We start from the raw sequence: 16509 nt of genomic DNA, 5'->3' as shown, positions 1-16509 counted from the left end.
CACTGCATATCACTTATGTCAAAATGTGCCTTAGTTACCTCAGCCCTGTTGTGTAATAAACATTTAATAATAAACACATGCAACAGACAGCAGAAAAGTTCCTGTTGTCCTACCTGTAATCTGTTGTCACGGACAACGGTCAGCTGTTTTGCCCACTGTCCGAAGCGTTTCTTGCGCAACAGGAAGGCACAGATGCGACAGTCCTTCATGGGGCCCACAGAGTTCTCCTCTGACTGCCACCGCCGAGTCCTGTCCTGGCCCTTCGCCTCCTCATCCTCCTCGTCATACGACTCATAGGAGCTGCTCAGCGCATCTGAATCAGCGTCTGGAGAAAAACAAAGGTTAGTGGATAAGAAGGTTCCTCCTCCCTCCCGATATGCAAATATAGCACATGTACACATTCATCTCAACAGGGTGTTATGATTTCATACTCACAGGAGTTCTTGCGCGGGCCATTGATTTGGGTGGTGGGGTAGTTGTTGTCAGCGTCTTCATAGTATGCATCTTCAATGGAATTTGGGGGACTTGAGCTGACTAGAAGAAAGCAGGAGGTAACAGATTAGATGTAACCTAATAATAACAATGTGTATGGACAGTGACTTCAGATGGTTATAGGTGACTGTCGGGAGGAAATGTGAGTACTCACTGCATGTGGCGATGTTGGTGATGTACTGGGGCACCGTGCCAGGGTCCAGGGGCACTGCCTCCTCATAGTAGTCCTCTGGAGGAGGGGTGGTTGGCAGAGGAGGGGGGGTGTCAGTGGGACTCTGGGGGAAAAGGGTTAGGGTGAGGCAAAATTCAATAACAAATGTGTTATAGACACAATTATACAGTATAGTCAAAAAGGCTGTCTTACTTTCGACAGTGGTATTTTGGAGGTTTTCTCCTCTACCTGATCCTTCAGTTCTTCTGGGGAGGCTCTGAGCTCATGCAGGTCACAATCTGTTGGGAGTGGGACAATAAAATATAACATAATTTTAAAGATTTCCTTTAAGATTTAAATCATGTGCTACTGTATAGTAGGATAGCAAGTTCTCCTTCTGTCATATGAAATAATACAGATATGATATTTAACTCACCCAATTCCTCAAACAAAGATTCCACAAAGCTGGTGCCATTTCCATAAAGGGAAGTGTTCATGTATACGAAGTCTGATCCATTCACTTTAACAGAGAAGAGAACTGAGTACATGGAAAAAAAATACAAAAATCTGCCGTTCTGACCTTGAGCAAGGCAGTTAAACCCCAACAACAACTGCTTCCCAGGCGCCGATGACATGGACGACGATTAAGGAACCCTCCCCTCTCTGATTCAGAGGGGTTGGGTTAAATCTGGAACACACACTCACCTGATGGCTGCAGCTGCCCCAGTAGGCTCCGTATCACACTCATCTTCTCTGCTGTGGCTGTGCTCACACTCTCATGGTCCAGCAGCTTCAGCAACACGTTCAGTTCACTCACCAGGTACTCCATCGCTGAGGGGAAAGTAGAACACAGGTCAGAGGTCATGTATGAAACAACGAGTGACAATTTCAAGAGATTGTACAATATAATTACTGAGCAAATCTGTATTCATAGGTCAGCTCTGTGCTGACAACATAAGTGGCTTTGGAAAGAGCTAACCTCAGATATCTGGTTATATAGACACGGTGGCTGGAAGACCCCAGACAATATAATAATAACATGGGGTCTGGCAGATTAATGCAATAAACGGGTATGATAGTCACAAAAGCAGAACCAGTGATTGACAGTCATTGCGCAAACGCTAGTTAACATTGGCTCGTGAAACCACCTATAACTTCCTTCATACTGGACACAGAGACATACAAATGGCATCCATGTGTTCATCTGACTCTGGGGAAGTGAAGTAACCCTTTAAGGTCTGAGAGGCATTCACCCATTAGGCAAGTCAGGAGTGTTTTTTGGTTGCCCGAAGATTATGATCACTTAGCCGTAAATGTTAAGTAGCTATTTTAAACTACACACAGGGAAATACACCTGGAAGACCAGACTACTGGAGTTCTTTGCATCCTGCTCAGATCACTTAGCCCAGGAAATAGAGCAACCTTTAATGTCTATCCCTGAGAACTTCTCAGCAGTGTCCAAATTTTATGCAGCTTTCCAATCTTTGGGATCTCAGACGATACGAAAGAGAGGTTGAACATGCTAGTAATAGGGGTTGCAACAATTTCAGCTAATAATTTTAGAAAGAGAGGGTCCAGATTGTCTAGCCCAGCTCATTTGTAGGGATCCAGATTTTGCAGCTCTTTCAGAACATCAGCTGTCTGGATTTGGGTGAAGGAGAAGCAGGGGGGGCTTGGGCAAGTTGCTGCAGGGGGTGCTGAGCTGTTGGCCGGGGTAGGGGTGGCCAGGTGGAAATCATGGCCAGCCATAGAAAAATGCTTATTGAAATGACCGATTATTGTAGATTTATCTGTGGTGACAGTATTTCCTACCCTCAGTGCAGTGGGCAGCTGGGAGGAGGTTCTCTTAATCTCCATGGACTTTACAGTGTCCAAAAAACGTTTTGGAATTAGTGCTACAGGATGCAAATTTCTGTTTGAAAAAGTTAGACTTAGATTTCCTAACTGACTGAGTATATTGGTTCCTGACTTCCCTGAAAAGTTGCATATCGCGGGGGCTATTCGATGCTAATGCAGAATGCCACAGGATGTTTTTGTGCTGGTCAAGGGCAGTCAAGTCTGGGGTGAACCAAGGCCTATATCTGTTCTTAGTTCTCCATTTTTTGAATGGGGCAGGCTTATTTAAGACGGCGAGAAAAGCACTTGTAAAGCGCAACCATGCATCCTCTACTGACGGGATGAAGTCAATATCCTTCCAGGATACCCGGGCCAGATCGATTAGAAAGGCCTGCTCGCTGAAGTGTTTCAGGACGGCCGGGGTGTTAAAACCTTTTCTCAATAGGGGGGCGCCATTTCGACTTTGTAAAAAATCATTCCCAAATTAAACTGCCTCGTACTCAATTCTTGCTTGTACAATATGCATATTATTATTACTATTGGATAGAAAACACTCTCTAGTTTCTAAAACCGTTTGAATTATATCTGTGAGTAAATCAGAACTCATTTTGCAGCAAACTTCCTGTCAGGAAGTGAGAAATCTGAAATCAGGGGCTCTGTTCCAGGGTCAGTTTATTAATTTGCATGTAATCTATGGGTCTACATGCACTGCATACACCTTCCCCTAGATGTCAGTAAGCAGTGAGAATTGGAATGGGGTGTCTAGGTAGATCTGAGGCCGAACAAGAGCTCTTGGAACCGGGGGTGCAATCTTTTCAACGTTCGTCATGACGCGAGACAGACCTCAGGATTGCGTTCTGAAAAGCTGTGAAAAGCTATAGGCGTTAGATATATCCGGCTCTGATTTTATTCGATATACGTGTTAAAAACATCATAATGTAGTTATTTTAAACCAAGTTATATCAGTATATTGCGATTTTTTTTTGTCAAGTTTATGATTAGTTATTGATTAGATTAGGTGCCTCCCGAGATTTCTCCCAACATTTTGTTTGCAGAATGGCTACTATTCACAATGTATAACCACGATTTGTGCAGCTAAATATGCACATTTTCGAACAAACCATATATATATTGTGTAATATGATGTTATAGGACTGTCATCTGAAGAAGTTTGAGAAGGTTAGCGAAAAAATTAATATCTTTTGCTGGTTTATTCGCTATCGCTAACGTTATGTTGAATGAATGGGGCTGTGTGGTAGGCTATTGTAGTTAGCTAATATAATGCTATATTAGCATATATGTAATATTGGCTGGATTCACAAGATGTTTGTCTTTAATTTGCTGTACACCGTGTATTTTTCATAAATGTTTTATGATGAGTATTTAGGTATTTCATGTTGGTTTCTGTAGTTATTCTAGCTGCTTTGGTGAGAGTTGTGATGGTGGCTGCAATGTAAAACTATGATTTATACCTGAAATATGCAAATTTTTCTAACAAAACATATGCTATACAATAAATCTGTTATATGACTGTCATCTGATGAAGTTGTTTCTTGGTTAGTGACTATTTATATATTTATTTGGTCGAATTTGTGATAGCTACCTATGCAGTAAAAAAAAAAGTTGGGTCTTTTGCTATCGTGGTTAGCTAATAGAAATACATATTGTGTTTTCCCTGTAAAACATTTTAAAAATCAGAAATGATGGCTGGATTCACAAGATGTGTATCTTTCACCTGGTATCTTGGACTTGTGATTTCATGATATTTAGATGCTAGTATTTATTTGTGGCGCTATGCAAGGCTATGCTAGTCAGCCTTTTTACTGATGAGGGTGCTCCCGGATCCGGGATGAGTACCAAGTAGAAGTTAAGCATATCCCAGTTTAGGTCACCTAACAGTACGAACTCTGAAGATAGATGGGGGGCAATCAATTCACATATGGTGTCCAGGGCACAGCTGGAGGCTGAAGGGGGTTTATAACAAGAGACTTGTTTCTTGAAAGGTGGATTTTTATAAGTAGTAGCTCAAATTGTTTGGGCACAGACCTGGGTAGTATGACAGAACCCTGCAGGCTATATCTGCAGTAGTTTGCAACTCCGCCCCCTTTGGCAGTTCTATCTTGTCGGAAGATGTTATAGTTAGGGATGAACATTTCAGGATTTTGGTGGCCTTCCTAAGCCAGATTTCAGACATGGCTAGAACGTCAGGGTTGGCGGAGTGTGCTAAAGCAGTGAATAAAACACATTTATGGAGCCAATTTCGTAGTCGCTGCTACACTAGGGAAGCTGGAGACATGGCAATTCAGACAGTTAGCGGACCGGGGTCTAGCAGATGGGTATCTGGCGACGTCGCAACGAAAGAGCCTGTTGAGACCACCTCGGACGGTTACGTCGGCAGACCAGTCGTGATGGATCGGCAGGGCTCCATGTTGGCAGTCCAGGCCAATTGGTAAAAGAGCCCAAGAATTGGCTGGTGGACCTCTTTGGCTAGCCGGGAGATGGGCCTAGCTCGAGGCTAGCTCCAGGCTAACTGGTGCTTGCTTCGGGACAAGACGTTAACCAGGAGTAACCACTCGGATAGCAGCTAGCTAGCTGCAATGATCCGGTGTAAAGGTTCAGAGCCTGAGGTAGGAATCCGGAGATGTGTTAGAGAAAAAGCAGTCCAATATGCTCTGGGTTGATATCATACTGTGCAGACTGGCAGGAATTGACCGGGTTGAGGCCGGCTGATGTTCGAGTTAACGGTGAGGACCGCTAGCATTGGCTAACTGACTACTAGCTAGTTAGCTGGCTAGCTTCTGAAAGGGGTTCCGGTTCTAAAGTATAAAAATAGCAGATCTGTACCACATTGGGTGAGGCGGGTTGGAAAGTGAGATTAAAATCTATACGAAATATATACGAAGAAAACGATATATACATGGGACAGGACGGGACAAGACAAAGACACAAGTGGGACTGCTACGCCATCTTGGATTGAATGAACTCCACATTTTGGAAGACACATTTTGGATGACTTTCCACACCTCTTTTCCTGGCACCCTCAAACCCATGACAGGACCATTTCATTATACAGAAACATCTGTTCATCAGCTACCCTGGTGATCAGTTGTTTCTCTCAGTAGATGAGAGGCTGCACATCTTTTATCTGTAGTTGGGCATTCCTGGAGCTGAGTGGAGACACCAGAACTGCAGTACCAGTCACTGGATGTGGGTCTCTCCTGGAGAGGAGCATTACGCACACACACACACACACACACACACACACACACACACACACACACACACACACACACACACACACACACACACACACACACACACACACACACACACACACACACACACACACACACACACACACACACCACAGTGGTAGGGAAGAGACTGAAAAAGTCAGCGTGTGTAGACAGTAATCTCAGGAATCTCAAGACCACCTGTTTTTCTTTGAGGTCTCTGGATCTGAGAGATGTTTTTCCTGGTCTAGAGTAATCACTACAATATGGGACTGTTTCTTTTGCTTTACCCCAAAAGGTTGTTGTCTTTATCTCTGCTCATAGCAGATCAAATAACCTGTCGGTTAAAGTGTTTCATTTCTCTGCCCACTGGACCTTCACCATGTCTTACACCAACAAACTGAGCAGCTTCAAAGTGCAGACCTGAAGTGCTTTGTGAGCAGATGCATTCATGTGGAAACAAGTCTAATTGTAAGGTTATGTTAGCACAGTCAGGATCTTCCACAATCTTATTAAAAACTCTCTGCTCTCTGGAACGTCTGCATTGCCAGCAGTTACTCCATCATAACACAACAAAACCATTAGGCCTACCTCTGAAACAAGGGCAAACAAGTTCAGCACAAAACACAAACACTATGATTTCGCAATCCTCTGAATATAGCCCAGTAAGAGTGTTGTTTAGAAGTGGGGTGCCGTAATGTCTGGGGTGGTCAGAAAGTCAGACGTTGCCTGGTCAGCTTATTTGAACAGTTGAGGCAACATTCAGGTTATACCACACAGAAGGAACCTAATTAACATAACATAACTCCAGCATGTAACAACACCGGATGCAGTCATAACATTTTCTTTGTACGTCTAAAGGGCCTTGACTGACAAGAATTGTTCATGAGATTAACTTGACGGTTTGTATTAGAACACAGCTATCCAGAGAAACATGGCAGGTATCAAGACGTACAACAGATATCTCGGTAATAACACACCGACGTCTCAATGAATGAACAAGCAAGGGAAATGAATTGGTCCTATCAAAACAGAACTCTGAAAAGTAGACAGGGTCAGAGATAATTATTTGAGAAAACGTCCACGTAGCCTCAGGAAGTGGAGATACAGTGTTCAGTAGGACCTCTGATAAGACTGTACACACGATCTATACACACAACTATACCACATGGCCGAAAGTATGTGGACACCTACTCGTCGAATATCTAATTCCAAAATAATGGCCATTGATATGGAGTTAGTTCCCCCCTCGCTGCTATAACAGCCTCTACTCGTCTGGGAAGGCTTTCCACTAGATGTTGGAACATTGCTGCAGGGATATGCTTCCATTTAGCCACAAGAGCATTAGTGAGGTCAAACACTGATGGGTGATAAGGCCTGGCTTGCAGTCGGTGTTCCAATTCAGCCCAAAGGTGTTCAATGGGGTTGAGGTCAGGGCTCTGTGCAGGCCAGTCAAGTTCTTCAACACCAATCTCAACAAACCATTTCTGTATCGACCTCGCTTTGTGCACGGTGGCATTGTCATGCTGAAACAGGAAAGGACCCTCCCCAAACTGTTGCCACAAAGTTAGAAGCACAGAATTGTCTAGAATGTCATTGTATGCTTTAGCGTTAAGATTTCCCTTCACTGGAACTAAGGGGCCTAGCCCGAACCATCAAAAACAGCCCCAGACCATTCTTCCTCCTCCACCAAACTTTACACTTGGCACTTTGCATTCGGGCAGGTAGCATTCTCCTGGCATCCACCAAACCCAGATTTGTCCGTCGGACTGCCAGATGGGGAAATGTGATTCAGAGTCCAATGGCGGCAAGCTTTACACACCTCCAGCCAACGCTTGGCATTGCGCATGGTGATCTTAGGCTTGTTTGCGGCTCCTCTGCCATGGAAACCCATTTCACGAAACTCCCGACAAATGGTTCTTGTGCTGACGTTGCTTCCAGAGGCAGTGTGGAACTCGGTAGTGAGTGTCGCAACCGAGAACAGATGCTTTTTACGAGCTTCATGCTTCAGCACTCGGCGGTCCCTTTCTGTGAGCCTGTGTGGCCTACCACGTCGCGGCTGAGCCATTGTTGCTGCTGGAAGTTTGCACTTCACAATATTAGCACTCACAGTTTACCGGGGCGGCTCTAGCAGGGCAGAAATTTGATGAACTGACGTGTTGGAAAGGTTGTTTGCATCCTATGATGGTGCCACATTGAAAGTCATTGAGCTTTTCAGTATGGACCATTCTACTGCCAATGTTTGTCTATGTAGATTTCATGGCTGTGTGCTCGGTTTTATACACCTGTCAGCAACGGGTGTGGCTGAAATGGACTAATACTCTAACTTGAAGGCGTGTCCACATACTTTTAGTGTATTTCCAACTCAAATGTTACAGTCCTGAGAGACTGGGACAAACAACACACACAGACCACTGAGAGACAATAGCGGGCTGCCAAGACCAAGTATAATGCAGGCATGCAGTCAATTTGGTTACTTACCGGTTTCAACAGCTGAAGAGGAAGAGAAGCCCACCATTTTCCAAAAACAGCTCCAGTGAGAATTGCTGTGGTAATCCACACATCAGCTGTGCTTGTCTCTGGGATTGCAGAGCTCTAAACACACAGTTCGGCTGAGGTGTCACTCTCATTCACCCTCACTCCCTCTCTCCTTCCCTGGTATTGTGGTCTACAGTAGGCTGGGCTCAAATTATTGACTCTCCCGCTGTTACACCCCACCTCCTTTACTCTCTCTTCCTCCCTCTCTCTTTCCCTCTAGGGGGTGGAACTACTCAAAGAGACTTTCATCTCTACTTCTCTTTGAGGAGTTCCACTTCCCAGGGTCTGGTCTCTGGTGGTTGAAACTGGATCACACAAAAAAAGGATGGGAGATGATAGTCAAAGCTCAATGATTTATGAAGTAATTGACTTCTGCTGCAGATGATGTGATGGGGTTATCGACTGGCAATTACATTACAGATCACTGGGCAATGTCTAAGAAACCACAATGGATGTATCATTGCATGCATAGTCAGTCAGTAGAAGGTTTCCATCCAACAGGAATAGTGTTGGGTTGAGTTTCTCGCTCCAGAGAGAATATCCGGTGGGGGGGTGAGGATGATCCAGTGACCTTGACACTGCTGCCTCTCTCTCTAACTGCTCACCACACTGAAACACTCTGACACGTCCTCACGGCTACAGCTGACACACAAGGAAACCACGGTGACCCCAAAAGCCACTGACTGAGCTGAGCCAAATACCTGCCAATGCACTCACAGCAGGACAGCACTTCCTCCAACTCACTAGACTCAACACTCAGACATACCAGGGAGCTTCATATGCATATGAATCAGCTTCACTGCTCCTTTGGTTCCATCTTTAAAAAAAAAGACTTGTCGTTCGAGTGTGTCTTTAGAGAGACTGTTTGTAAGCTAATGAATGGCTGCTGACTTTTTGTTCTCTCACAGTAAGCAGATGGAATTTCACTCTAATTTATTGAGAGACGTTTGAAGGACAGCAGATGGTTTCCACAGAGAATGGTCGGTTTCCTTCCCCTTGAAACAAGGAAATGAAGCCAAACAAAATAAGAAAAAACGTAGTTCTGCTGCTATACAAAAGAGATGTGTGTGTGTGTGTGTGTGTGTGTGTGTGTGTGTGTGTGTGTGTGTGTGTGTGTGTGTGTGTGTGTGTGTGTGTGTGTGTGTGTGTGTGTGTGAAAGAGTGTGTAAGAGAGAGAGAGAGTGCATGAATATACTACAGTATGTGTGTATGAGGATACAAGGATGAGGAAAAAGAGGAAAAGGGGAGCGGAGCGGAAGCAGGCTAAGCGGTGCGGTAGGATGTGTGTGTTATTTTAGCGGTGCGGGGTGCAATCACAACTCCACCGCCCTGGGTCCCCAGGGCTCCATTGTCTGTGTGTGAACCCTACTGCCTGGGCCAGAGAGGGGCCCGTCCACCCTTCCGCCCAGTTTCCGCGCTGCTCGCGTTCCCATGCAACACCCTCAATCCTACACACCTCTGGGAAGTGTGTCAGCCTGCCTGGCCGGTGGATCATGGTGGTGTTACAGTTAGTTTAGTACAGCCACAGTGCTCAGAGAGGCCTCATCTAGTCACGTTCCCCTGCAGCCACACCTACACAGAGTGATTGAACACTATGACTTTTGACCCCTGCCGTGGTTCTGTGAGTTCAGGTCAACAAAGCCTTGCCTGTCAACTGTCAACACTCCCAGATCACAGAGCTGTCAGCTAAGACCACGAAACCTGACGTGTACTCTCTCCCCTGATAACTTTATCCAGTATCATCAAAGTTGGCTTACGGTACAAGTAATGTCAAATCAGCCAACTGACCAGCACTGATGCTACCACTAACAAAGAAACAGACAGCCTCTTATATCTACAAGTACTTACCAAAGATCTTTGTGCTAATCCAACAGAGCCAAAGTAGACAGCGCCAAGAGGTAGTGACAACCGTAATGTCTCCAGTAATTCAACAAAGTTACATCCTACACTGGATAGGTCACAAACACAGAGAGGGGAGGTTATCCTGAGCCTTCATTCAAGCCCCTTACACTCAGCCTTTCCGCACCCTAACAATACACCATTGTCCAGACAAGGGCCAAAATTAATTAATGACAATGACAATGCTCTTGAAGAAACGGGGACAATGCAGTCCGGTGAGTTGTGGTTCTGGTGGCATGCATTGAAACGCGTGGCTTTCTCGTGGCTTTCTTTTGCAAATTACTATGAATTAACAAACGTATTTCTTAAAACTTGTCAATACTTAACATCCTATTAAGGTGTGGGACATTCATTGTGTGACAATAAATAACTAGCAGGTCTATTAGGCTCCAGCAGCTGGAATTTATCCATCCACAATTCAACTGTGGGAACATGGCGGTTCTCAACACCAGACAACAGAAAGAGCTGGCCGCTACTATTCTTGAGATTGTTTGTGAGGAGATTACCTCTGCCCTCGATTTACAAATAAAACCGGTGAATGAATCATCCTAAAGTGGATACCTATTCAACCAAAGTGGAAAGTCTGGAGAAGACAGCCAGTGTGACAGAGGTACGACTCCATGACCTGGAAACAGCACAAGCTAAGTTGGAAGGAATAACACAAACTCCTAAAAGAGAAAACGGAATCACTCGAAAATCATTCCCGTAGATTCAATGTGCTAGTCACTTCCTTCATGAGCAATCTTTTCTATGAAGTGTTCGGGCAGGAGAAGCTGGGTCCCATGCCGCTGATTAACACCGCATCGCACGGGTCAGATTACGCCATTTAAGAGTTTATTAAAAACAATGAAACTTTGTTGTCATGGCCGTCAAAAGGTGGAGACCAAGGCGCAGCGTGGTATGCGTACATTCTTCTTTATTAATAAGAATGAACACTGAAGAAAAACGAACAAAATAACAAAACGAACCGTGAAGCTATACAAATGAGTGCTGAACAGGCAACTACACATTAGAGGTCGACCGATTAATCGGAATGGCCGATTAATTAGGGACGATTTCAAGATTTCATAACAATCGGGAATCGGTAATTTTGGAAGCCGATTTAGCGTTTTTTTTTTTTTTACACCTTTATTTAATCTTTATTTAACTAGGCAAGTCAGTTAAGAACACATTCTTATTTTCAATGACGGCCTAGGAACGGTGGGTGAACTGTCTTGTTCAGGGGCAGAATGACACATTTTTACCTTGTCAGCTCAGGGATTCAATCTTGCAACCTTACGGTTAACTAGTCCAACGTTAACTAGTCCAACGCTCTAACCACCAGGAGCCCGCCTGTTACGCGAATGCAGTAAGAAGCCAAGGTAAGTTGCTAGCTAGCATTAAACTTAACTTATAAAAAACAATCAATCAATCAATCAATCATAATCACTAGTTATAACTACACATGGTTGATGATATTACTAGTTTATCTAGCGTGTCCTGCGTTGCATATAATCGATGCAGTGTGCATTCGCGAAAAAGGACTGTCGTTGCTCCAACGTGTACCTAACCATAAACATCAATGCCTTTCTTAAAATCAATACACAGAAGTATATATTTTTAAACCTGCATATTTAGCTAAAAGAAATCCCGGTTTGCAATATTAACCAGGTGAAATTGTGTCACTTCTCTTGCGTTCATTGCACGCAGAGTCAGGGTATATGCAACAGTTTGGGCCGCCTGGCTCATTGCGAACTAATTTGCCAGAATTTTACGTAATTATGACATAACATTGAAGGTTGTGCAATGTAACAGCAATATTTAGACTTATGGATGCCACCCGTTAGATAAAATACGTAACGGTTTCGTATTTCACTGAAATAATAAATGTTTTGTTTTCGAGATGATAGTTTCCGCATTCGACCATATTAATGACCTAAGGCTCGTATTTCTGTGTGTTATTATGTTATAATTAAGTCTATGATTTGATAGAGCAGTCTGACTGAGCGATGGTAGGCACCAGCAGGCTTCATTCAAACAACACTTTCGTGCGTTTTGCCAGCAGCTCTGCTGTTTATGAATTCAAGCCTATCAACTCACGAGATTAGGCTGGTTGTCACGCCCTGACCGTAGAGAGCTTTTTATGTCTCTATTTTAGTTTGGTCAGGGTGTGATTTGGGTGGGCATTCTATGTTCCTTTTTTCTATGATTTTGTATTTCTGTGTGTTTGGCCGGGTGTGGTTCTCAATCAGAGGCAGCTGTCTATCGTTGTCTCTGATTGAGAACCATACGTAGGTTACCTTTTCCCACCTGTATTTGTGGGTAGTTGTCTATGTGTAGCTGCCTGTCAGCACTCATTTTTGTATAGCTTCACGGTTCGTTTGTTGTTTTGTTTAGTGTTCGTTCTTTGAAATAAGAAAGAATGTACGCATCCCACGTTGCGCCTTGGTTTCCTCCCTTTGACGGCCGTGACACTGGTGTAACCGATGTGAAATGGCTAGCTAGTTAGCGGGGTGCGCGCTAATAGCGTTTCAAACGTCACTCGCTCTGAGACTTGGAGTAGTTGTTCCCCTTGCTCTGCATGGGTAGCGCTGCTTCGAGGGTGGCTGTTGTCGATGTCTTCCTGGTTCGACCCCAATTAGGGGCGAGGAGAGGGACGGAAGCTATACTGTTACACTGGCAATACTAAAGTGCCTATAAGAACATCCAATAGTCAAAGGTATATGAAATACAAATCGTATAGAGAGAAATAGTCCTATAATTCCTGTAACCTAAAACTTCTTACCTGGGAATATTGAAGACTCATGTTAAAAGGAACCACCAGCTTCCATATGTTCTCATGTTCTGAGCAAGGAACTTAAACGTTAGCTTTCTTACATGGCACATATTGTACTTTTACTTTCTTCTCCAACACTTTGTTTTTGCATTATTTAAATCAAATTGAACATGTTTCATTATTTATTTGAGGCTAAATGGATTTTTATTGATGTATTATATTAAGTTAAAATAAGTGTTCATTCAGTATTGTTGTAATTGTCATTATTACAAATACATTTTTAAAATCGGCCGATTAATCGGCATCGGCATTTTTTGGTCCTCCAATAATCGGTATCGGCGTTGAAAAATCATAATCGGTCGACCTCTACTACACATAGACAAGAACAAACAAATACCCAAGGGAAAATGGCTACTTAAATATGGTCCCCAATCAGAGACAACGATAAACAGCTGCCTCTGATTGGGAATCATATCAGGCCACCATAGACATATATATACACCTAGACCTACAAAACCCCTAGATATACAAAAACCCTAGATAAAACAAAACTAGCATACCCACCCTAGTCACACCCTGACCTAACCAAAATAATAAAGAAAACATAGATAACTAAGGTCAGGGCGTGACATTTGTTTGCATCTGGGCTGAATAAACCACAATTAAATAAGATATAAGAATTGCAAAAGTTATTAGCGACATTAGAGCATTCTCAACAAAAACTTTTTTCAGACCAGGAAGCGACTACTCTCTTCAAAGTCAAGACAGAACAAAATCTATTGATAGACAGAGAGCAGAATTTGACATCCATCGAGTTAGACCCAACCATTACTTCCATGGTAATTGACCCAGTCGTCTACTGGATAACAAGCTTCGTAGTAATGATCAATTAGTGGATATTGCAACTATTGAATCTGAATCTTGTGAATTACTATCAGAACCCAAATTAATCAACCAAAGATTCTCCAGTTGAAAGAATTGTACATCTCTCATTGTAAATCCACACCAAGCCAGATTGAGTCAATTTTAAAGATATAAGAACTCCTTTTCTCTCAACTGAGGAAGACGGCTCGCTGGGAGACCACATCTCTCTACATGAACTGAAAGTGGCATTGGATAACATCCAAGGCAAATCACTTGGTTTGGACGCTACTCCTCCTGAAGAACACAGACACTGGACAGAGGAACTCTGCCTAGATGGCCAGCATCCCGGAGTCGCCTCTTCACTGTTGACGTTGAGACTGGTGTTTTGCAGGTACTATTTAATGAAGCTGCCAGTTGAGGACTTCTGTTGCGGCATCTGTTTCTCAAACTAGACACTCTAATGTACTTGTCCTCTTGCTCCGTTGTGCACCGGGGCCTCCCACTCCTCTTTCTGTTCTGGTTCGAGACAGTTTGTGCTGTTCTGTGAAGGGAGTAGTACACAGCGTCGTACGAGATCTTCAGTTTCGTGGCAATTTCTCGCATGGAATAGCCTTCCTTTCTCAGAACAAGAATAGACTGATGAGTTTCAAAAGAAAGTTATTTGTTTCTGGACATTTTGGGCCTGTAATCGAACCCACAAATGCTGATGCTCCAGATACTCAACTAGTTTAAAGAAGGACAGTTTTATTTATTTTCTGCTGTGCTAACATAATTGCAAAAGTGTTTTCTAATGATCACTTAGCCTTTTAAAATGATAGACTTGGATTAGCAAACACAGCGTGCCATTGGAACACAGGAGTGATGGTTGCTGATAATGGGCCCTGTACGCCTATGTAGATATTCCATTAAAAATCAGCCATTTCCAGCTACAATAGTAATTTACAATATTAACAATGTCTACACTGTATTTCTGATCATTTTGATGTTATTTTAATGGACAAAAATGTGCTTTTCTTTCAAAAACAAGGACATTTCTAAGTGACCCCAAACTTTTGAACAGTAGTATATATATACACTTCATGACCAAAAGTATGTGGACACATGCTCCCTGAACATCTCATTCCAAAATCATGGGCATTAATATGGAGTTGGTCCCCCCTTTGCTGCTATAACAGCCTCCACTCTTCTGGGAGGGGACTTGCTCCCATTCAGCCACAAGAGCAGTAGTGAGGTCAGGCACTGATATTGGGCGATTATGCCTGGCTCGCAGTCGGTGTTCCAATTGATCCCAAAGGTATTCGTTGGAGTTGAGGTCAGGGCTCTGTGCAGGCCAGTCAAGTTCTTCCACACCGATCTCGACAAACCATTTCTGTATGGACCTCGCTTTGTGCACGGGGGCATTGTCATGCTGAAACAGGAAAGGGCCTTCCCCAACCTGTGGCCAAAAAGTTGGAAGCACAGCATCGTCTAGAATGTCACTGTCTGCTGTTGCGTTAAGATTACCATTCACTGGAACTAAGGGGCCTGGCCCAAACCATGAAAATTAGCCCCAGACAATTATTCCTCCGCCACCAAACTTTACAGTTGGCACTATGCAATCGGGCAGGTAGCGTTCACCTGGCATCTGCCAAACCCATATTCGTCCATCGGACTGCCAGATGATGAAGCATGATTCATCATTCCAGAGAACACGTTTACACTTCTCTAGAGTCCAATGGTGGTGAGATTTACACCACTCCAGCCGACGCTTGGAATTGCGCATGCCATTGAAACCCATTTCTTTAAGCACCCGATGAACAGAGACAGTTTGGTAGTGAATGTTGCAACCGAGGACAGACGGTTTTTACACGCTAAACGCTTCAGCACTCGGCGGTCCCGTTCTGTGAGCTTGTGTTGCCTACCACTTCGTGGCTGAGCCGTTGTTGCTCCTAGACATTTCCACTTCACAATAACTATCAGGATAAAGGTAAAACCCAGATGCAGACTGTGTAGAAGTAACAATGTTTACAACAGGGGCAGAGGTACAGGATGGCAGGTAGGCTTAGGGTCAGGGGCATGCAGAGTGGTCAGGTGGGTGGGCTCAGGGTCAGGACAGGCAAAGGTCAAAACCAGGAAGACAAGAAAAGAGAGACTGGGGAAAAGCAGGCACTGATACAAAAAAAGGCTGGTTGACTTGACAAACAAGACAAACTGGCAACAGACAAACAGAGAACACCGGTATAAATACACAGGGAATAATGGGGAAGATGGGCAACACCTGGAGGGGGGTGGAGACAATCACAAAGACAGGTGAAACAGATCAGGGTGTGACAATAACAGCACTTACAGTTGCCCGGGGCAGCTCTAGCAGGGCATAAATTTGACGAATAGACTTGTTGAAAAGGTGGCAACCTATGACGGTGCCACGTTGAAAGTCACTGAGCCTTCAGTAAGACAATTCTACTGCCAATGTGTGTCTATGGAGATAGCATGTTTGTGTGCTCGATTATATACACCTGTCAGCAATGAGAGTGTCTGAAATAGCCAAATGCACTAATTTGAAGGGGTGTCCACATACTTTTTTTATATATACTTTTGGAAGAGGAGAGCTGTTAAGGAGCCTTTTGGTCTTAGACTTGGTGCTCCGGTACCGCTTGCTGTTCGGTAGCAGAGAGAACAGTCTATGACTAGGGTGGCTGGAGTCTCTGACAATTTTTTGGGCCTTCCTCTGACACTGCCTAGTATATAGGTCCTGGATGTCA

General features: G+C 43.9%; 1 protein-coding gene across 8 annotated transcripts in view; it reads right to left on the bottom strand.

The window, feature by feature from the left end:
* The window catches only part of LOC129821585 (actin filament-associated protein 1-like 1), a 36308-nt gene that overhangs the window by 8184 nt on the left and 11615 nt on the right, over nt 1-16509 (bottom strand). For 5 of the 8 annotated variants that reach the window (XM_055879240.1, XM_055879251.1, XM_055879246.1 and 2 more), the window contains exons 2-7: nt 1349-1474; nt 1080-1163; nt 857-942; nt 647-767; nt 436-534; nt 114-325 (exon numbers count right to left, since the gene is read on the bottom strand). In XM_055879240.1, the coding sequence (XP_055735215.1) occupies nt 114-325; nt 436-534; nt 647-767; nt 857-942; nt 1080-1163; nt 1349-1474 (728 nt within the window). Of the gene's footprint in view, nt 1-113; nt 326-435; nt 535-646; nt 768-856; nt 943-1079; nt 1164-1348; nt 1475-8193; nt 8322-10098; nt 10201-16509 lie in introns of those variants that run through there. The other 3 variants (XM_055879248.1, XM_055879250.1, XM_055879252.1) reach the window with 2 other exon arrangements.

Source organism: Salvelinus fontinalis, chromosome 2 (assembly GCF_029448725.1).
Source record: "Salvelinus fontinalis isolate EN_2023a chromosome 2, ASM2944872v1, whole genome shotgun sequence".
NCBI classification, from domain to species: Eukaryota; Metazoa; Chordata; class Actinopteri; order Salmoniformes; family Salmonidae; genus Salvelinus; species Salvelinus fontinalis.
The sequence above is the reverse complement of the archived record's forward strand: the minus strand, read 5'-3'. Positions and strand labels throughout refer to the sequence as shown.